Source organism: Ips typographus, linkage group LG16 (assembly GCF_016097725.1).
Source record: "Ips typographus isolate SLU linkage group LG16, UJ_Ityp_2.0, whole genome shotgun sequence".
In the NCBI taxonomy this organism is placed as follows: Eukaryota; Metazoa; Arthropoda; class Insecta; order Coleoptera; family Curculionidae; genus Ips; species Ips typographus.
This window is the reverse complement of record NC_138437.1, coordinates 5,120,976-5,143,162: the sequence shown is the minus strand read 5'-3', so window position 1 is coordinate 5,143,162 and position 22,187 is coordinate 5,120,976. Positions and strand designations below refer to the sequence as shown.

The following is a 22,187-nucleotide window of genomic DNA, read 5'->3' as shown; positions in this document are numbered from 1 at the left end:
AATGAAATCATGGCTATTTACTAGGTTACTCTGATCTTAATACTTTTATCTATAGGGGGCGCTGCACCTAACTCTACTTGATTACATAATGCCTTACGAAGGTATTGACATTGACAAAGACCAACTGCTTGATATTTGACAGTAGAAAAGTCGCCATTGTTGTGACTTGTGACTGATTTTGTTATTTTTGGTTTTTAACAATTTCTAGAGATCCTACATTATAATTATTGTTAAGATTTATCCGAGTAATTAATATTCTTTGTTTATTGTGCGTTTGTGAAATTAATATGAAATGTTTTGGCGGGGCCGCCATCAGTGTCCATTTAGTTGGTGTTGGGGTCTATGTCCACCAAAAATGCTAGTTGAGCAACTCCAAATTAAAAATTAATTAAGAATAATTATATTAATAGAAACACTTGTTTTTTAAATGTCTTTGATCGTTCAATTATTCGGTCAAACATGTTCCTTTAGTTCAATTTCTTAAGTGATAGTATTGTTGTATATATTTTTTATCAAGTTGTATATATTTTTACAAGATGAATAACTTATTTGATCCTGAGGATGAATCCAGGTATGTACTTAATTTGAATTTAAAGTGTTTGAGGTACTAATGAGTTTGATAAACAAATAACATAAATTCTAATCAATTTTAGAACTGGGTGCTTACAGTTAGCTAAAATTTCATTTCTAATCAGTCACCTCAATGCTTTTATCCAAGCTTGTATAGATACTAGTCAAACTGTCTGTAAGTCTAGTTTGTCTTCAACATTATGTGTTTTAAATGTGATAACTGGTTTATAGACAATAAAAATGCATATATTTCTTGCTCACGTCCTTGGTAACTAGCACAATTTTATATATCAACTAAAAATATGTATTTTTTACATGATAAATAATTTTTTTCCAGCTGGTACTTTGGTGCCATAACACGACTAGAAGCCCAAGATCTACTCATGGCTGAAAAAGAAGGAGGAGTTTTCTTAGTTAGGGATAGTATAACTTGTGCTGGTGATTATGTTTTGTGTGTTAAGTAAGTATTCCTCAATTTTTCCTTTTTTACATCAATTGTGGGATTATCTACTATTATTGATAAGTATATAAATTTTTACAACCTCTTTGCCAATACATATATCAAGATTATTTGATAACACTTTATCAATTATTCCATATATGATTGAATTTTGTCATATATTACTTTTAAGTTTGGTGTTGTTGACAGGATAATGAAAATTCTATTGATATGCATGCAGATTCATTTACAGTATTGGTTTGAATAGTTATAATTAGTTCTCTGGTTATGACTTTACAGTTAAAAGTTAGTGGTAAGAATTGGTTAGCCTAGAATAAAAAGAATGCTTTGCTTAAAATTGTGTACTCACTTTGGTATTGTGTCAACATACCAATGCCAAAACTGTTATCAAAAGTGTAAATAAAAATATTCACTGTCTTTAAAAACATACATATATTAGACATAATAATTTCATAATTTTAATTAACTATTTGCATTTTTTAAATGTTGTTTGTCTATATTGACAATATAAATTGAAGCCTAAGAAGACATTTTTAGGTTCACACTTTGCAAAAATAGAGGACAATTTTAATCACACTAGTCAAAATAAGGTTGTATATACTATAATTTTGCACAGATGAAATTTATTTCTGGAGATTATATGGTCTTGTTTCAATTTTATCTTATCTTAAGTTAAGTACCTATTAATAGATTGTATAACAATATAAAGTAGCATTATAAATATTTGTTATTTACCTGGTAAATACTCAAAAACCAACTTTACAAAAAAGGAAATCAAAAAATAATAAAATTAAATATCTGACTCAACTAGGAGATGTTTGCAGCTCTTATGTTAGACACAACTCGCATTTTAGTTGTACAGGGTGTCTGAAAATTGAATAAGCATATTTTTAGTTAATACTGAATTAACTTAAATGTGTCAATTTTTAACTGCCTGTTTCTCCAAAATGCCTCAGCCAAATTTAATAAACAAAATAGGTTTAGAAAGACCGTTTTTTCGAGAATCAGGACCATCCTTCATTTTGGCTAAAGATTTTTTTCACAGATATACAGAGTAAAGAAAAATGTGCTGCAAATTTTTTAAACTTCAATCCAGTGCATTTGATAGCTGAGATAATTTTAGAAAATTCTTTCTTATGTCATTTCATGGGTTTGGTTGATATCTTGGAACATGTTTTGGTCTACAAAAGGAATTACAGAATGTTTTCAGAAAAAACACCATTTTTTATGGGGTACTTCCAGAAGAGTCCCTAGTTTAAGTTTTAATAAACTTTTAAATATAATTCTTTTTACTAAAACTATCCTCAGTATTCTTGCAGTACAGGGTAACATATAAGAACATGCAAACGTTCGGTATTTGTAACATTTTTACCTTGCGTTGTCTTTTATGTTACTGACTTTATAGTCAGTAATCATTTAGTGTTGATTTATTTCATTCAAATTAGTCGTGACATTCCCGAGATACAGAGTAATTTATAAAAAAGTGTGTATTTTTTGAAAACACCCTGTAATTCCTTTTGTAAACCAAAAATTGAAAAATCCCCAAACATGTCCCGAAATAACAACTTGCAGCACATTTTTCTTTGCGCTGTATATCCGTGAAGTAATTACAGTGAGTCAAAATAAAAAACGATCTTTTAAAACCTTTATATTAAATTCAGCTGAAGCACTTCCGAGATACAGTGTGTTAAAAATTGATGTGATATAACTTTTCTGATTAATTTCAGAGAAAACAACAAAGTAAGTCATTATATTATAAACAAAATGCACAACAACGATCAAACCAACTACCGAATTGGGGATCAATTATTCAGAAGTCTGCCAGAACTAGTCTGCTTCTATAAGGTGCATTATTTGGATACAACACCACTTATCAGGCCTGCAAAGAAGAAATTAGAAAAAGTGATTGCTAAGTTTGATTTTGATAGTGCAGTAAGTGTGTTTTAATATTTTTAGGAAGAAAAATAATGTTGTGTTTGCTTACAGGAAAAAGATGATTTAAGTTTTAAAAAAGGTGATATTTTAACTGTCCTTTTTAAAGAAGAGGAGCAATGGTGGAAAGCCAGAAATAAGCATGGAGAAGAAGGATGCATTCCTGTACCTTATGTCCAAAGAGTAAGTAGTTTTGTTTTGTAAGTTTGACAGAACTAAGCAGGGTTTTCCAGATTGATGAAAGTTCACCAGTTGAAGCTCCAAGGACTCAAGAAGGACAGCTAAACAGCACTCCTGAGTCAAAACCCAAACCAAAACAGGTAATTTAATACTGAAACTTGTAATTTCAGTTATTTACTTAGGAAATTTTAGCGAAAATTGCCTGCCAAAGCTCGAGTGAAACAAGAAAAAATTCCAAACGCTTACGATGACACTGCGTTGAAACTAGAAATAGGCGATATTATTACAGTTCTCAAAACTAACATTAATGGACAATGGGAAGGAGAACTCAACGGCAAAGTGGGTTATTTCCCTTTCACGCATGTAGAGTTTCTGGAGGACGATGATATAAGTTAGTAATCTAACTTATAAATGTAAGAACTGTATATGAATCGGTGTTTAACCGATAGATAATCAAAATGCCGGCTATTATCGGATTGTATTACTACTTCCCGTTTCAAAGTAGGGTTAGCTTTAGAGTAACAAATTGTTTTCCAGGCATTTCTAATGCTTTACATACTTTCTATCAGGAAATGCATGGAATATTTAAACTTAATAGTGTATTTGGTTTGTATCTCTGTATGGCAGTCATAATTTTAAATGTTTAGGATGAGGTTATTGCTGCAATTTTGTTTCAAATGTATTACTAATGATTAATTAGTTAACATATTTCTACAGGTCACTGAAAAGGTAGGTAAGTATGAACTTAAAATTTTATATTCTATTGTATGTTTATTTAACTGATTAAAAATAATAAATAAAATTACATTTACAGCCATGGGTAATATATTTAAATCTTTCTTTTGTTGTATTAAACTTTCTGAATCACCCTGTAGACTAATTAATCATTAGTTGAAATTGGAAAAAGTGTGCGCTGTTCAGTGTTGTAATTTCAGGTTTTCTCCAAATTTGTTGAAACTTCTGGCAATAATCTTATCCTTCGTTCAAATAATGACGGTAATAAAATGGTTAAAAAACATGTAGATATAGTACTGACTAAATTTTGATTGATTAACCAACGAATTGTAAATGTAGGTCAGGATAAATAGTTGTGTATTATGAATCTATTTTAATTTACCGGGTGGCACAAATTCGTGTGTAAGAATGGGGATCTTAAAAAGTTGGTTAAATTATGGCAAAATTGGGAAATTGAGATTTTAATAATATGCTGTTTTAAAATTTCGATTACTTGCGGAGATACCCGAGAAAAACTGAATTCTGGAAATAAGTTTTTATTTTTTTTTTGTTCATTTATTTGATGAGATAATTGAAAATAAATAACACTTTGCCACTTTTCTTCTTCTTCATGTTTGAGATGTTCAACAGTGGTTTGTCTGTTTTGAGTTTAGAATTCTAAAAAAACTGAGATTTCCCAAGTTATTATAACAAAATTAACATTATTAATTGATAACTTTAAAATTACAAAATTGTAATTTTCCCTCTGTTTTTAAGTTTTCAAAATATTTCACAAATTCAAAAAGTGTGTTTTTCCATGAAAGTGATGAGTCGTCCAGAGCTCCCCGTAGTTGAATTACTTTTACAGTTTCTTCAGTAGTTAAATTACTTTAAAGTAATTCAGTAACTTTATTTCAACTGAAAGGGTTTATTTTTGTTTTAATTAAGTTTTTCATGCCTTAAAATTATTTTTATATTCTTAAATATCAATTATTAAGGGACAATACTTGTGAGTCCCTGGAAAACATTTTCAACTTTCTGTATTGTCTTTTCCTTGACCGAATTCAGCAAAGGTTTAAAGGGATAAATTGTAGCTAGTTTAATTATCCTCTACCAAAACCTTAGAGAGATATTTGGCCCTTAAGTTCCTCAGTAGGCAGATAAAATAAATTCCTGACATCCACGACTCACTTTTCTATCTTTACATCTTCACCAGTTTTCATAAGACGCAATTTTGTCATAATTTAGCTAATCTCGTACCGTTTTCGAGATCCCTATACTTGCACACGAATTTGTGGCACCCTGGAGTAGGCAGAGATGCTTATATGCTTTCAATGTTTAAGTACTTATTTAACATTTACTTGGTTGGGAGTACTGGATAATGATCGAGTCGTAAAAAATATCTTCTTCTGGGTAATTTCAGTTTAATTTTCAAGACTGCAATGACAATAGACTTCATGTGATTTATACAGAAATGGTCCTAAAAAACTGTAAATTTGAATCAAAAGTGTTAATGAGTTTTTATTATTGTTTACCAATATTTCTTACCAAGAATTCATCAAGTACTTTCAATCTAACATAATAAATAAAAACATAAACGACCAGTGACTATAAGCTTCTATAGGATGTATACTTAATGAAATAATCAACTGCCTCCAGTATATTAGAACGTTCGCCTTGCTTATAGACTGCGTATGAAGTAATTTTTTGAAGAAGATTTTATTTTTGATCATAACTTAGTAATGGGTTTCTAATAATTTACTCATTTAATAGTAAAAAAAAATTAAATTTTTGTTTAGTTATCTATTTGGGCTCTCTATATAGAAGTTAAGTAAATTTTATTGTATGATATGGTTGAATAATATATGAGAATATAATGCCCAAACCAGAATAGTCATGGAGGCGTTTTCGTTGATTTATAACATTGTAATGGCTGTTCCAATATTCTAAACGGAATTAAGTATAATAAGTATATTAGCTTCCTCGAATATGCGTATTGTCGCTCACGCATCTGTATGAAACATATTATTATTTAAGTACATATCATATCTCACTATTTTTTCAATCAGTTTTATTCTATACATAATAGAATATATATATTTTGTCGCTTTAAAAGTGTATATGTATAAATATCTGTATACGTTTTATTGTGTATTATAATAAAACACATATATGACGCTGATTTTTAATTTTTTTTAGTACAATTAGTACAAGAGTAAAAATGTATTGAAAAAGATGCATGGCTTTTTTTAGAATGATTTTATTAATTTTGAACAGAAAAGCAGTTCTGTTTGACAACGTTGATATGGTTGCTAGACAACAAACAAAATGTTCACGCTGGTGGTGCTGGTACCGATCAAAAACAAGTCATTTATGTTTAGTATGGAGAATGCCATAAGAAAGGAAATAACGTAAAATATGAGTTTTCCTGCGAAAAAGTGATTCATCCAACCTTATTTTAGTAAAAGTAAGTTAAATAAACAATCTGACATCGATTTCATCAAAAAAGAACTAAAAATACGGTGGCACCTAAAGTGCACCAGAACCTTGGTAAGTAACAAAATATGGAGTTACTTGCGGTTCATCAATTAAGAAGTTTGCTCTTGTAATGAAAAGTACATTTTTACAAGTAAATTACTATTATTTTACCTATAACATAACTAACTAGTAAGTTGAATCTGACACTTGTTATCTATTAAAGTTCTTTTACTTAAAATCTTAAAAGGAAAGTAGGAACAAAATGTGGTCTAGAAGATATAATTATCATATTAAAAACGGACATACCTGCAACGTAGTTGATAATTACTTTTAATATCAATTATTCTTCTCATCGAAAGTTTTATGTCTGCAGCCTTTAAAAATATCTTTTCACTTAACCTAACCTAAACTACTTCAAAAAAGCGACACTGGACATCAACACTTTCAAAACACTACAATAATTATTGTTTCTAGCTAGCAACATTCAAGTTTTGGTAGTACACTGACGGAGTAAACATTTCAGATTTCTATAGAATTCAGCAAAACACACATCAACTAAAAAGTAGGTATGTGAAGAAAACATTTTTTTGTTAGCAGTGGAGCTAATAATAATATAATATAACATAAATAAATATTATTTATATTATATTATATTATTATAATTTGATGTTTTGAAATTAAATTTATTTTTTCTTTTGTTCTTATGTCGTATTTGTAAGTTAACTTGTTAAACTGTTTCAGCCATTAGTCTGTTGCATGTTCCTGAGAGTTTGGTTCATTGAAAAGGTTTTTCTAAAAAAGTTAAAATCTCATCAGAGACGTCCGACCAGTAGGTAGTAGATTTGCCCTTTTGTGATGCGTACTAATCGATTTAAACTCCTTAGAGGAAATAAAAGCCTTTCCTGGAACGAAGGACAATTAGATAACAAAAACAAACTTAAGAAAATGAAAACTGTCCTGGTTAAAATTTGTTTTCAACTGGAAATATGCAATATGCTAGAATATAGAGATAAGCTGAATGTTTGATTTTTCTGACTAGTGCTGAATAAAGCAAAGTGAATGAAAATAATAAAGAAGGTATGATGAATTCTTCAATTGAATTTAGTCTTAGAACTGTATCTGAAGCAATGACTAATACATACATTACCTTGTATACTTTTTTGCTAATAATTTTTCTCTTATAAAGCCACTGGTGATATAGTCACTACACATATTTCAAAGCCTGTAAGAAATTAATATCTCATAGGATAAACGGATTATTAACACAAAACATCTCTAAACTGAAACTAATCAAACCATAATCAGTAATAATACACGACGGTATTAAGCTAAATAATTCTCTGTACATACTAACCTGTCTACATCGACTGAGAATGTTTTGAGGAAACACCTTATCTAATTAGCTTCCAATTTTGCACTTATTATAGCTATGCATTGATCTTATCATTAAAAACTTATTGATATGATATACAATAAGATAATCGGATTTAGGACTACAAGAAAGCAAACACAGTACAGCTTTTAAATTACAAGTTTTTTTACCACGTAGGAAAAATGTGAAATAAAACAGAAAATCTCACGAATTATATTTATTTAATAAGAAAATTTATTTTTATAACTCGATATAACCGGATCGAAAGCATCGGTCAAGTCGAAATTCGAAAAGAATTTCAGTACTACCAAATCCCCGAATCGATGATTCAAATAGGCCTTAATGACACTTGACCGACCCTTTTTTGTCGTAATAATTATTCTATGTACGATCATACATTATATAATGTGTTACAAAAGTATGATATGTATAAGTAATACAAAAATTACTATACTTTACCGACTTTTAGAGTTACTTCAAGCCATCGCATCCAAATCAAAAATTAAGTAGCGTAAGATTAGCAGGATGCAATAATATTCCACAAAACTGTTGGATGTTGATTTTGAGCTCACAAAACTGCTAAATTGGAGCTTTTATTAACACTTTAATGGAATATACATAAAGAAAGTTAATTAAGTAGTTTACTATACGTCAAATATTGTTAAAAGGTCGTCATTCTGGCGTATAGCAGAACTTGGTAACAATTATTGGTAAGTAGTTTTTGTTTGGTTTGATACGGCGATTTGGGCTAGGATTTGTTGCTACTTTTAAAAACGATTGTTGCAGGGTAGTTGAAAAAATATACCAAGTCAATAATTTGATAGAAAATAGAAATACATTTGGATATATATCTTTAATACTTAGATAGAGATAAATATATATTTGTAACATGACTAAAAATATCTGGATATATATTCCGTGCGGTACACCAAATGATTGTGCTTTGTTGAGATTTTCAAAATGGGATAAGACATGCCTTTTGTTATTAAGATGGTGTAAGTAGGTATTAATCAGGTCGTTATCTTGACAAAGGGCATGTCTTACTGACATTTTTTCACATCGATCACATTAAAACGATTCCAAGTTTTGCTTCAGTATAAATGCCAAACTTGTAGAAGTTTTGCAAATATATCATCAGTTTGTCACTTAAGATTATATAATATATGTAGTGCGAACAAGGATAGTAATTGTATTGGGAGTCAAAGTTATATAACACCATCTAGACAATCAATTTGAAGCTTGAAGTCGATTCTAAAAAACTCTTATTTGTCAAAAATATTTGTGTAACCACATCTTAGAAAGTGCCAGTAGAAAACAAAAAATATACAAAAATACCCATTTAAGAGGTGATATAATTACGATTGATATGTATTGTTGTCAAGCCTTAAATGCTTCATTTGGATATATGCCACATTTGAAGGCTTTGATATGTTGTCATTACTAAAACTACAATTCTAACCCTACTCTTTCTAAGGATGCCTTTGTGTTGTAGTGCATCTTAAACACCCCAAAAAAATTTTAGGGGTTTTTGGCTACAATTTACTAATATTAATGGTTAGTATATTTTCATCCCTCTAAACAGTTGCGAAAAGTCAAAGGGGGACGGAAATTTGTTGAAACTGACACTGCTGCTGACAATATGTTAAAAGGTGACCAAGGTGGTTGTTCCACCATAGCAGAGAGCTCAACAATTAAATGTGTCAAGTTTTCTTTTCATTTCCTTTCCCTTGTTCATGTTGTAATGATTACTAATAATAACTTAATATTAACAAATTCCGGGTGTTTTAAGTATAATGTATGGCTTGTCCTTGTGCAATATAAAAGTCTTTGCCCAATCCACGTTACTAAACAATAATTCTGTTATTGGTGTTCAACTAGTTGGTCGCCAATTTTTGACACAATTACACAACGTCTTAATTCCTCATTGGTAAGAAATAAGACGTAGCGAAGACTCCTATAATATGACCAACCCTACGAGCAGACATTTACTTATGAAGATAAGAGTAAAAATGTTTGCTCAACGGCAAATGCGGTTGCGGATGGGCATAAACAACTTCAGCAGCAGGGTCAAGCCAACCTCAATCCAGAAATCCCGTGTTAACTAACTTTTCCAGGAAAAATTTCACGTCTCCAAGCTCGGAATCCTTAATCCCTAAAGATTTTAACATTCCAAGATCGCCATTTTCCACAGCCATGAACACAGAACGCAAGTGCTCCAAATCAGCCCTCATCAGATGTAAAGCTGCTCCGAAATCTTCGATTGTTTGCGATTCTAAAACACAAAAAAAACCATTTAGTTTGTCAATTGGATTTGAAGCTGTTCGGGAAAGTTAGCACTTTATATTCGGAGCTCATATATATTTCAAGGACCAGAGTTTTCTATTAGGGAACTAGTTTCAACTAATAGCGTTAGCCATTTAAAGAGTCTTGGGGGATATAGTATTTTTTAGTCAATTTTTAAGTAAGGAAAATTGAAATTCACTTGTAATTTTTTGGATTTTGTAATAAAGAATTTCTTCCTAAAGTTATGCAAACATTTACTACATGTCGCTATTTTCTTGTGGTATTATTTTGCACAAATGTGGGTAGGTTCTTGGGGTGTGGTTCGTAATAAAACAAGGATCAAATTGCTTGAGCAATTGTCTTGACGTTTCGAGGTTGACTTGTCTCTTCATTAGAAATTACAAGCGAAAAAATGAATGTGGGGTGTGTGTAGGTGTGCCACGTAGGCCTCCAGAGGGGCGGGGGAAAAATGTTTGAGTTACACCCCTAACGGTACTGCCAAATATCCCCATCGGAATCCGATAGATCGTAGGTTCCGCGTCAAAAATGCAACTGCTAAACATCCCTGGGATTTCGATGGGGATGTTTGGTAGTACTGTGGGGGGTACCCGACACCCTTGAACATATAGTTACTTGTGTGACTGAGGATATCCTGAGGATGTTTTGGTTTCTGATAGGAATCCTAGGTTGTGTCTCTCGTTTGCAATTTCTGGTGAAGAGCCCAGTCAGCTTCGAAACGTCACTACAAGTGCAGCAATTTGATCCTTGTTTTACTACGGACCACACCCCAAGAACCTACCCACATTTGTAGTCTATCTGGTCCAAGAAGGACGCAACGTTATCACGTAGCAACCTTATATTAGTCTGCACTTTATATTCTTGCTTCATAGAAGCATTACTTTATTGAGAGATATGACACATCCCCCTTCGGCAGAAGTTGTGTCTTAAAGTACTCAAATCAATCAAAACCTATTAAGTAATATGAAATTTTTTGGTATCGATAATTAAAGATAAAGTCTCACCTGAGAGGGCTATAGCCACTTTGTCTACTCCTCCAAGAGGTTTAAGTGCATCTCGGGCCTTACTTCCAAACAACTTCTCCAAGTAATTTGGTCCGTGACTGGCTAAAAGGGATTTGAGGAAACTTCCAGTTTCCTCAACTGGCGGTCTTTTGGCTGCAGTGCACAATCTACACGTATTAAATTACTCAAATTAATTACGCGGTATATTAATTATACACTAAATGTCTCTAGTAATATATGTATAATGGAGTGAATTGGGAATTAATTGTTCTTGCCTGGAATCCTCGTCGTATCCATCAGGACAATCGGGAGCTCCGTCGCACAAATACTGAATCGATATGCAGTTTCCATCTCCCGGACATTTAAAAGGTTCGTAAGGGTGGCAAGCGTCACCTGAAACAATGATTTGTCAGTTTATTGTTCAGTTATTGCAGAAAATTGAATTTCACACCAATTTCAGTAAAATGTTTTTCTCTAGTAAAAAGAGTTATAAAACATTACCGGTATCAATTTAACAACAACAACAAAGAAATAATGAAAATAATAGGTCAAAAACTTCTATTCTCTTCTAGTAATTACTAAGGGTTTCAATTATGCTTTCGTGATGGGAAGTACTTTAAATGTATATGGTAAAACAAACACAGTTGGCTGACCTTAATCGTGAAACAACACACAATTGCCATAAAGTAGAATTTGCTCTCTAATATGTAAGCAAATTAATGGCAAATATTGCCGAGTTACTCTAACTCTGTATTTCATAAGCAAGCAAGCAATGCAATATGAAACTTTCCTGAATCTGCTTGGTTGAAGTGTACTAATTTATTGTAATCCAGAACAATAAAAGATCTGCAAATTTGCAAACAGTATTTTGCTGTCACCTACCCTAATTAACCTTTTAAAACACGAGGTACATTTTGAATATTTATGTGCTGAAGTGCTTTTCAACCATAAAATATATGGGATTAACCTTTCAGCAACACCTTATTCTAACCAGAAATTATGAACGTGGTTTTATTAAGAGAGGTGACAGCCTCCAAATAATTCAGGTGGTATAGCAATAAATTCCAATAAAGCGAAAACCTTGTTCGATTTGCTTGACGTTTCGTAAATTGCAAATTATGGCACGATTTATTCCTGTTGAATTTTTGCAATAATTTAAATTCTAGTTTATTTACACACATTCCTAGTTAAAACATAATGAAATAAATAAAATAAAAATGCAATTAAGCGTTAAAGTTTTGTATTGAGAGAATTATGTTTAACTGGTTTACTAATTGCATTTTACACACGACTATATAAAATATTTTTGCTAATATTTCTTTTATGCCTTCTACCGCAATAGGGAGTAATATGACATTAAATAACCATTAAAAAACAGATAAATAAGAAGTAAGGACTGTGTCAAACATAAAAAAGAGGATACTGTTCATTTTTATAGCGAAACGAACACGAATGCTCTTAACTATAAAAATGACTTCTGAAAGCGGATAAAGTTAGAATAGCTCTCCTTGACTTCTGAATAGGTAATGGAGAGGAAAGCAGGTTAGCCGAAATGATTGAAACACCTTTTGTTCTGGGAAAGACCCGAGTTTTATTAAAACTTTTTCTATTAAGATTTTATGTATTAAATCTTCTGGGAAGAAACTTTGGTAGTATTGGGTCTATAATGTTTACTTTGGTTTGATGTTTACTTTTTAATAACCGTGTGTTCGTTAAGTTAATTTACTGATTATTTCAGTTCAGGTTTTTATTACTTAAATAACAAAGTACGTTTGCAGAAAAATATCCAGAACTCTGTTGGAAGAGTTGTTCTGGTAAAAGTTAGCTTGCTTCTAGAAGATATTTTCTAAAATAAAGAAAACTTAAACAACATTTTAGTGAGAAAGTCTCCATTCAACTCTATCATCATAGATTTGGTAATGGATATGTGATCTCTCCTCAAATGATTAAGTATAAATACAACATTATTCTTAGTACTGATATAATATGATGCCCATTACACATATGTAAAAAGGGGTACAAAGAACGTTATAAAACTAGGTTTATGGTTGTAGCTATGCTGTAGAAAACGGTTTAAAACGTTTCAGTTCAGCCTTACAATACTATCCTATAACGCCTTCATAAACAGGTATTCTTATACAGCGTTTAGACACGTGTTATTAGCACGATTATAGAGAAGCAAGAACACTATACTTTGAACAAATATCTTGTGGGAAAAGAACAACAACAAAAATAAAAAATAATTGCTTTCTGGTTAGTTATGACAGAACATTTGTGACGACTCATATTGGCATACACTCATATAAGAATATGATATTCTATAAACTACACAAACTAGAATATTCCCAAAACCCCCACTTTCTATAAATTGACTGATTGATTGATTTATCCAATTGTATTTCTTATACAGGATTACTTGAAGAATTGTAATCGAATAGTTTCGAATATCTTGAAACTTGAAACAGAAAAAGATATAAAATAATGATATCCAAGTTTTATGGAGATAAGAAATGGGGGTAAAAGCAAAAAAACTGGGAAAGAGAAACCTTTACTACATTTACACACAAACACACACATATCAAATATTTATAGTTATGAAATCGATAATAAAAAGTTACAGGAATAGTTTAGTTGCTATGGACCTTTTTAAAATATTTGTCTGATAATCATAACATAACAAAACAAATATCGTCAGATGTTAATCCGATACACGTGGCCAATAAAGATATAAACTTCCGTCTTTACTTCATTAAAAACTTTCCAACAAATATAAATTATGATAGTGAGAAAAGGAACATCTGCCTGTAGATTTTACATTCAACATGTTAGTGTATGTATTATTACATATTGATGATGCAAGAATCATTAGCACATGTGAAAGAGGCAACCTACCATGAATCATATTTGAAAATTAATTGGTCTGACAGAAAACAAACACAATAATGAGATTGTAACCGTCTTGTATTTTCACTGAATAGAACCAAATGTATCAGAACTTCCAAATCAATGAATAATAAATCACTCAGACTAACAATACCCCTGAAACCTGCTTCCCCTAATAAGTTTTTTGAACAAATATGTAAAATACATAGATCCTAACCGATATTCAAAGGTTGGCTACACAAGTCCCCATTTTTCTTTCTCTGAAAATCAAAAATGAAAAGCTTTTTTATCGTCAAGCAAAACCTCTTAAGCCTGTAATCGGTTTACTTTTGATTTGGGGGTTCGGGCCAAAATATTTATCTTCGGAAACGGTAAAATTTAATTACAGATCGGAGATAAACAAAATGAAAGGAAATTTCTATAACCGTATTTACACACAAAGTAATTCAACTTTGCAGTGAGACTTGATTGCAACTGTTACTGATCGGAAGTTCAAAGTTGCTAATTTTAGCGTTTCAATGACCTACTTCCTAGTTCCATGAATTATAGCTGTAGCTTTATCTAAAAAGATTAATTGAGCTCTAATAGCTACTACACGTATTTGTACTAGGAAGTTATTTTTCAATTCGTGGACATGGAGTGACAAATCCTTAATACGGAAATAAACTTCGTGAATACATTTTCAATTCCACGAATTTTTAATAATGGACTTGTCAAACCAAATGCTATACATCATTTACTTTGAAATACGAAATCCACAAAATTTCTGTATGTATGGCATAAATAAGAAATGCACCGTATTACTGAATTTGACAGATGACTGATAAAACCCTTTACGACAAAATCTACTGAATGTTACCGTATCAAGTGGCTATTTTCTATTTTTAGCGATTACAGGACTAAAAAGTTAAATTCCAAAGCTGAAATGAACGAGCTGGAAACACGATCTGATAGGAGTTTTTAGGATTAAACTCGCTGGTGATGCACGTTGTAAGCTCTAGTTTTCCGGAAAAGTAAAAAAGCGGAAATCATTATTTAAAGTGTGCTGGGTTCGAAAATAAAAGAATAAATTATGAAAATGCGGTATTTGAGGACGGGTTTACGTTTTCTACTTGCAGTAAGCTGACAGCGCAAAAAAAGCACAAAAGCTTCGTGCCATTCTGATAAACCCTGCAAAATTATATGATTTTACCTCTTATCGTTTTTAGTGTCAGGATTATCTGTAACTTCCTAATCTAATAAGGAAATTAAATTATTTTTTAACATTACAGAATTTTATAAAAGCATATTTCAACCGTAAATGAAAGATAAACACACATAATAACTATTCGTGCTTTTCTATTGAATAAATTTAAACTTGGTTTGTTTCCAGTTTACGTGCTCTGGGAATCACAATGCTTTGTGTAATTTGTCCAATTTCTATTTAAATTTATTCCAAATATTTGTTTTACAAATGTACTACTAGCTTGGGAGTTCTTAATGTAGTATTGATCTGATCCTATCAAGTTTTCTAGAATATTATTAATTACACTTTAATAACTCTGGATTGCAAAACTCCTTATCGCTTTCTGTATTATAATTATATGTGTTGTGTAGTTTAAACTTTTCTATTACAAAATAACAATAAGATATACGAGTTAAATGCAGGGAGTTAATTTCCAGTTTGTTTTTAAATCAATACCAAAACGTGGTTCAAAATGTCTGAAGCAATTATGGCTTATTCAGGAAGTAAAATAAAAGTGAGAACGTAGCTTATACCACGTAAACGAAAAATGCTTTTAGCACCTCTAAATTTGAAATGCCACTCAAACTTAATAAAACATTTTGCTGTTTCTGTTGCTGTGTGTATTAAGTGTCTTTAAATTTCACCAATTGAATTTTTTTTCTTGAAAAAGCAATTTTTCTTTATGAAAGCTTTGATTTCGGTGTTTCTGCTGGTTGCCAGAATTTAATATATTTGCAATGTGATTATAAAAAATCCATTAGCAAATGTGATGATGTTGGGATGTGTTCAGACTGCATAAGTGAAAGAAATATCTTTAATATACTTTTTAGATAAGACTTTCAGTATAATACTTAAAGACCTTTCAATAGACAAAGAACAAAGTAATCCTAAACCTTCTTACATTATTAACCGTAATATATTCAATATGGCACCTGAGTAGGTAAAGGTAAAAGGTGAAAACTGTGAAGGTGTAAAATAAGGTTACATTTTTCAAATACTTTGAAAGCATCTGACCGTAAAGAAAAAAGTAATGTAAAACGTAAAAAATTGAAAACCTACCTACCTTAAGTTACTTAAAAAATCATAATTGTTAGCGCCAAAGTAAATATAGTGTTTCAGTGGTGAGATTTTTTCAATTCCCACTTTATTAGTCTTTTTGTGGATGGAAATAAACACACATTTTTTTTCTATGCCCTGCAATTGGTACAGGAAATCATCCAACTGATTAAACTAGCCCTGTTATTTCGAATTGTTATCGTAACAATAGCTGCAAATTGCGTATGTGCTGGTAGCTAATAATAACAGGGAATCAGTTAATTGGTCAATTCAATGTCAAATCCGTTCTCTGAAGCTTAATTTCCCGAATTCGCACTGATCGAACAAGAATTGAGGGCTGTTCAGTTAACGAAACAAAAATACAGTGATGAGTCAATAGAAAAAATAGGATTAATACGACACGCAAACAATAATCAATTAAAACGCACAAACAGAGATGCATGAATGCTTCACTTTTGTATTTATTGATTAGTGTACCCACTTTAGTTAATTAGAAATCTTTAGTTCAGTTTTTTACCTTAAACAAGTACAGGAGCTTTTATGCCTAAAGCCCTGTGATAGCAATTACTGCAAAAATTCCTTTTTTGCTACTTCACTTCTTTATATAAGAATGCCCTTCTCATAACTCATGAGGGTATGACTGTCCTTGACAGTATGAATGTCCGTTGATTTTCAAGTAAAATTAAAAGACCTGAACTTCGATACCAAGTCATGTAGAGGATTAATTAAGTCAATTTCATAACTTAATTGCTTAGGTAATTACGTGCCCCCTATTCCAGTAGAACTTCAAATTTAGGTCGTATTTGTCAAACTTGAAAATAGAGCAAAATGATGTATTTTCTGTTTTGGAAGGGCACTTGCTATACGTGCTTTTGAAAAAGGTTTATTTATTCATATAAATGTTCAAATAATAAAGATTACACATTTTGGAATCGTCAAAATACAGACATACTTACAAAATGTAACAAACAAGACAAAAACAAATTGCAAAGGTTTAGAACAAATTGTTGAATTGAATGAGAAAAAAAAATAGATTTAACAAAATTAACAAAAACTGGTTTTGTTAATATAGTTATTAAGTTAAATTTTCATAATTTAATAGGATATGAGATACTGCTGTGCATGTTTAGGAAGGCAATTTGCATTTCAATTTAATTTACAGTGGGTTGTCATGGCGGGAAATTGTGGCAAGAAAATTTTCATTTTAAATTTATATTGCAAGAGAGGTATCAGGATTCTAATAACTTTAAACTTTCACAAAATAAGGTTGCGAGACAATTTACACAATTTAATGAAATAATTGGTCTGGACAAAGTTTTGGAAAGTAAAATGTATAAATATTTAATCTGGTAAACTTGAAATTGGCTATTAAAACTTGGTTTAAAGTAAGATGTTATATATTTTTAACTGGAATTAGTGAAAAGTTAGAGTTTGCAGCGGTATTTTAAAAACTTTAAAGTAAGTTTGTAATGAGGTGGAGGTAAGCTTAAATTCTAAGTTTGATATCTGTGGTAAGTTTGAATGTTGTTTTCCAGAAGCTTCATGACACTCAAAACTTTACATATAACCATTATTACAGTTTTGAACCTTATATCTCTTTCAAGTGTTTTTAACTCAAAAACCACACCCTAAGAACCATCCGATTTAGTATGAACACACAGCAATGTTTTTAGCTGGGAAACCACATTTAATTTAGATGTTATAACAAAGTAACGAAACAATTTGATAGTAGTAGTTAGTAGTTTTGTATTATCACACTTTTGTGACATCTTACCATCCCACATTTGCGTCATTCTCTTTGATCTATTCCTCAATTATAATGAGCAATATTGTCATGAAAGGAAACGCTATGTAGAATAGCGTAGCATATCGATTACGTTTAGTTCATTTTCATAATTTAGTGGGGTACGAGACGATTAATTTAGTCGATAAGAGTATTTCATTTCTGAAGCAAATTGTATTAAATGGTGTGTCAAGCTCACGTAAATTATGAAAGAAATTCCTGTAGTAGGTCGTCTCTCATTGTTTTGCTTACATTTACTGGTTTTTTTTTTAATGTGAAGCACATGAGAGATAGGTTGTAAACATCAACTGTAATCCAGAAAATGGAAACGAATACTATTAACGATATCGATCGCATACTGCGACACAACTGTTGATGCAGACACCCAACAAGTTGGAGCATTAATATAAAAGAGGGTAAAAAACACCTAATAGCTTTTTTACCCCCTCGTAAGGAAAACCTATAATTAGAGCAGTTGTAGTCATTTTGTGAAAGCGTTTTTTTTTGTGCTTTGGCGTATCATATTGCTTCTTTTATACCACGTGCAATAATGAGTTCTATTTAAGTTTGAAAATTATGGTAAACAAAAAGTGACTTACCGCGTTTCGAACTTACGTGACCATAAAGACGGCTGAGATCGATGGCCATAGCAGCATGAGGGATGGCAGCGACCATAGTGAGAATAACCAGCACCAAAAAGAGAGGATGAGGAGACGCAAACTTCACCCTTGCCATCCTGACCGTGGCTGGGGCCCAAAAGACCGTCGCCGACTGAGCACTGCGGCTTCGTGCAGTTTCACCTAGTTGCTTTATACAGGAGGATGCGCTGTTGCCGACCTTTTTCTATTTGGTTTTGGGGGCGGCGCTGCGCCCCAAAACCTCCAACTTGTGCCCACTCGTAAAAATTTACTTGGAGAAAGACAACAATCTTTATCTGCAGCTTTTTCCAATTAGGATTGTTATACAAACGTTGTTGCTTCTTCTTTTCAACGTTTCTATTATCACTCCTACACGTGCTTTAGTTACTGTCTTGTACAGTGCCTGCAAAGAATAAGACAGCATGAAGGAATATGTTTTTATTTTCTTTCGTGTGTGCACTATATTTTATTCCAAAACCTTAGACTTATTATTATCATTACATTGTCTTTGACATTATTATTGAAAGTGTTTGCAAAAAACTTGCAAGATTGCAGGGATTCACATCTTCTTCTCTTATCATAACTTATGATGGTATGATTGTCCGTTTATTTTCAAGTAAAAGTAAAACATCTGGACTTTGGTACAAAGTACTACATTTAGCGGACGCATTAGGTTAAAAATTGTTTTGCTTCTCTTCCTTACACTATGAAAATCTATGCTGGTTTTTAGTATTAGTATTGTTTATTTAACTTTTATACACTCCTTTTTTTAAAAAGGTTGTACATTATGACGTTTCGACCTTACACAATAAGACATATGCAATTAGTATCGGTAGATCTCAAATAAATATTTAAACAGTATACATATTAGTTATAAAGTTCATTTTATTGGCTCTCCATCAACATATTAAAGTCCTTACCATGTCAATCAAATAAAGAAGTTCTTTAGGCTGAAACAAAACAATGCATGACAGAAAATATTGGTCAACTTTGACGCCCTCTAGCGGCAAAACAATTCAACCGGAGAAGCAAAGTAGTTATACCGTTGGAAAGCTCATTTTATTGGCTATACATAGACATATAAAAGTTCATACATTATGTGTCAAATGAGTTAGTTATTCACGATTGAATAAAAGAGTGCATAAAAAAAATAATTGGCAAAACGTAGTAAAACACGTGGAAAGAAAAATAATGATCGAATAATGATGGAAAAAATCTGGTGACTAGACTTTGAAATAAAAAAAACAACGTCAAAATGACCGCCAAAAGTCACGTGACACAAAATTGTGTGTTCACGTGACTTTGAAAAAAAATTGAGAAAAGGCATCATTCAAGATGACTGGAGGAAAAGTTGTGAAATTGGTTAAAATAAAAAAAATTAAAACAAGTCAAAATGACGGAGTAAGCCACGTGACCTTAAAAGAAAAAAAAAGCAAAAATTACAGAAATGTCACGTGATCTTACCAATAAACTGGTTAGAAGTCAAAACCTGGTTGAAAGAATTAATGGGAGAGGTTCAAGTTCAGCTAAGTGTAACTAGGTTAGTTGACAAAATATCAAAAAACTGTTAAAAGGGAAACTTGTAGGGAATTTCCATTTTTCATCCTCTACAAGATTGCATTAGAGCACTTTTGCCCTAAACTGGCTCCTCAGGGAGATATTTCCTAAAAACTGTGTGTCAGAATTACAAAACGTTGTCTTTTAATGAAATGATGTTACTCTTTGGTTCTAAAAATTGTATTGTTTTGCTATTTAGAGATTAAAATAAGTTTGCCACTCACAATGTCTGGCAGTCTAAATTCTATCGTTTTTGCTATAAACGACAAAAGAAGTGAATCGTATAGGCAAAATTTACAGTGCCATTATTTAAACTTGGAATACACCTTGTAATATGAAACTAAACTGTGATTTTTATACAATTCTCTTTGAAATACTTTGTTTTGCAATGAAGTTATAACTGCCATTCGTTTTATTTTTACACTCTCCACATGACTATTATACAAACATTATTAAGTCACGTGGCGTGGCTTAAGAAAATGATATTTAAAGGTCAGCTACAGAAATGTACACTGGCAGTGCTAAAAATGAGTAAATTGCACAAGATAATTAAAGGTCAGCTGAAGTGATTTTCAAGTATTGTATGTAAGTTATTCAACATAAATGTTGATTACCAGAACTGATACTCTCCATATACCAGCGCTTTTTTTGAATGAACCCACAATCACATATAGGAAAAAGTAGGAAAGCTTGAATATAGTGAAAAATTACACATCTAACATATCCAAAAGATGAAACTACTAGAAAATCTTTCAGATGACGTTTTCCACTAAGTAATACAACAAAATACCAGTGGAGACATCAAATCAAAAGAAGCTTTTAACAAAACAGTAACTTTGCGGTTATCATTAAGTTAAAGTAAATTTTGAAGTGTTTACTTTCCTGGGTTGCGCAAGGCTCTGCCAGATAATATCGTTAAAAAAACCTCACCAACCACAACGAAGGTTTAATAAATCTAAAGGGGATGAAGTAATGAAATTTTAGATAAAAGAAAACGTTTCCCCTCCTAATATGACAAAAGCTGCAAAGCTTATAAGACCTGTTTCATTAACAAAATAGACAAAACATGCGCCATACATAATTTAATTAAAAACTATATCAAGTAGAAATATATAAAATTTCATGGTTTGTATTTTCAGCTCTTTATTACTGGTTCAGTATCCCTTATTAAACAATGGGCGAGTTTAATTAAATATCGAGTTCCATAATTAAACTACTTACATCATTGACGTGTTAAGAATAACAGCCTGGAAAAATAGCCAAAGTTAAAACTTCCCACCAGTTTTATCGACCGTCTAAAAATAAAACGAGATACTAAAGTCCAGTTCTTAAGTCTGGATATTTTTTCCAAGAAGTAAAAGAAACTCTTACAGCACCTTGATTAAACCGAATTTAAAAAAAACCTTTTAAAAGATAAGAGAATGGAGAATTTAATTAAAATTAATGTAAACCAAGTTTTTTCCTGAGTAAATGCGTAAAGGTGTTAGGAAATTATTAAGGACTAATCGAAGTTTGCAAACCAGGTTTTGCTCTTATTGGGTTATTAGATCAAAGGGTTTAATAATCAACCCTTGGGAATCTGTAACCTATACCGGAGTTAATTAAGAATTATTAATAAACTCCTTTAACTCAAACAGCCAGGGATAAAGTTAAAATAATTAATCTTCAACCCATTTGGATAATGCAACGAGGTATAACTTTGGACAGCAAAGACAAACATCATTATTACACCTTACAGAAAACTTTGGTAAGTAATGCTGTACTGGAGTAGTAAGACGATAACTGTTCTAAGTTAAACGTCCCTAAAGTATAACTTTGAAAGCTTGAAATTTCATCTGTCTGTCTTAATAATCCGCAGAAACCCTTTCAGGTCCGTCTTAGGTTTGGCAAAAATACTGACCCAGAAATCTGTACTTAAAAACATATTTTCAATTGGACAGTCAGTAATTATTTAACAATTTTCTTGTGTTGTACTTTTTTAATTAACGGTAACTTGTTTTCAACTAAGTACGGCCCTTTTGATGATAAATATCG

The 22,187-nt window shown here is 31.5% G+C and overlaps 2 protein-coding genes and 1 long non-coding RNA gene across 5 annotated transcripts; 1 reads left to right on the top strand and 2 right to left on the bottom strand.

Moving 5' to 3' along the window:
* The first annotated feature begins 148 nt into the window (after positions 1 to 148).
* On the top strand, positions 149 to 6,038 carry Crk (Crk proto-oncogene, adaptor protein). Of its 3 annotated transcripts, none has more exons than XM_081994522.1 (6): positions 149 to 571; positions 908 to 1,030; positions 2,758 to 2,962; positions 3,017 to 3,145; positions 3,196 to 3,282; positions 3,335 to 6,038. In XM_081994522.1, exons 1-6 carry the CDS (start codon positions 537 to 539, stop codon positions 3,536 to 3,538), a joined length of 783 nt encoding a protein of 260 aa, XP_081850648.1. In that variant the 5' UTR covers positions 149 to 536; the 3' UTR covers positions 3,539 to 6,038. The 3 variants fall into 3 exon arrangements, with proteins under 3 accessions (XP_081850648.1, XP_081850649.1, XP_081850647.1); XM_081994523.1 differs by lacking the exon at positions 149 to 571 and adding an exon at positions 668 to 745; XM_081994521.1 differs by lacking the exon at positions 149 to 571 and adding an exon at positions 679 to 838.
* LOC145739139 (uncharacterized) lies at positions 795 to 1,580 on the bottom strand. The gene is made up of 2 exons (XR_014180902.1): positions 1,380 to 1,580; positions 795 to 957 (listed from the first exon to the last, which is right to left on the bottom strand). It is a non-coding gene; the product is annotated as an uncharacterized LOC145739139 (long non-coding RNA).
* Positions 6,039 to 7,908: 1,870 nt separating the features above from the next.
* On the bottom strand, positions 7,909 to 18,750 carry LOC145739138 (IDLSRF-like peptide). Its single transcript, XM_081994525.1, has 4 exons — positions 18,558 to 18,750; positions 11,287 to 11,404; positions 11,012 to 11,178; positions 7,909 to 9,978 (listed from the first exon to the last, which is right to left on the bottom strand). The coding sequence occupies exons 1-4, from the start codon at positions 18,691 to 18,693 to the stop codon at positions 9,785 to 9,787; spliced, it is 615 nt and encodes a 204-aa protein (XP_081850651.1). The 5' UTR covers positions 18,694 to 18,750; the 3' UTR covers positions 7,909 to 9,784.
* Between the last annotated feature and the right edge of the window lie 3,437 nt (positions 18,751 to 22,187).

Bases quoted from the DNA above. Each gene is read 5' to 3' on its own strand.
- Crk (XM_081994521.1), top strand. From the start codon at position 771: ATGTGTTTTAAATGTGATAACTGGTTTATAGACAATAAAAATGCATAT. The intron at 1,031-2,757 runs GTAAGTATTCCT...GATTAATTTCAG, and splicing joins GATTATGTTTTGTGTGTTAA to AGAAAACAACAAAGTAAGTC. The intron at 3,283-3,334 runs GTAATTTAATAC...AGGAAATTTTAG, and splicing joins CAAAACCCAAACCAAAACAG to CGAAAATTGCCTGCCAAAGC.
- LOC145739138 (XM_081994525.1), bottom strand. From the start codon at position 18,693: ATGGCAAGGGTGAAGTTTGCGTCTCCTCATCCTCTCTTTTTGGTGCTG. The intron at 11,405-18,557 runs GTAAGTCACTTT...TCATTGTTTCAG, and splicing joins TCACGTAAGTTCGAAACGCG to GTGACGCTTGCCACCCTTAC. The intron at 9,979-11,011 runs GTGAGACTTTAT...TTTGTGTTTTAG, and splicing joins AGTGGCTATAGCCCTCTCAG to AATCGCAAACAATCGAAGAT.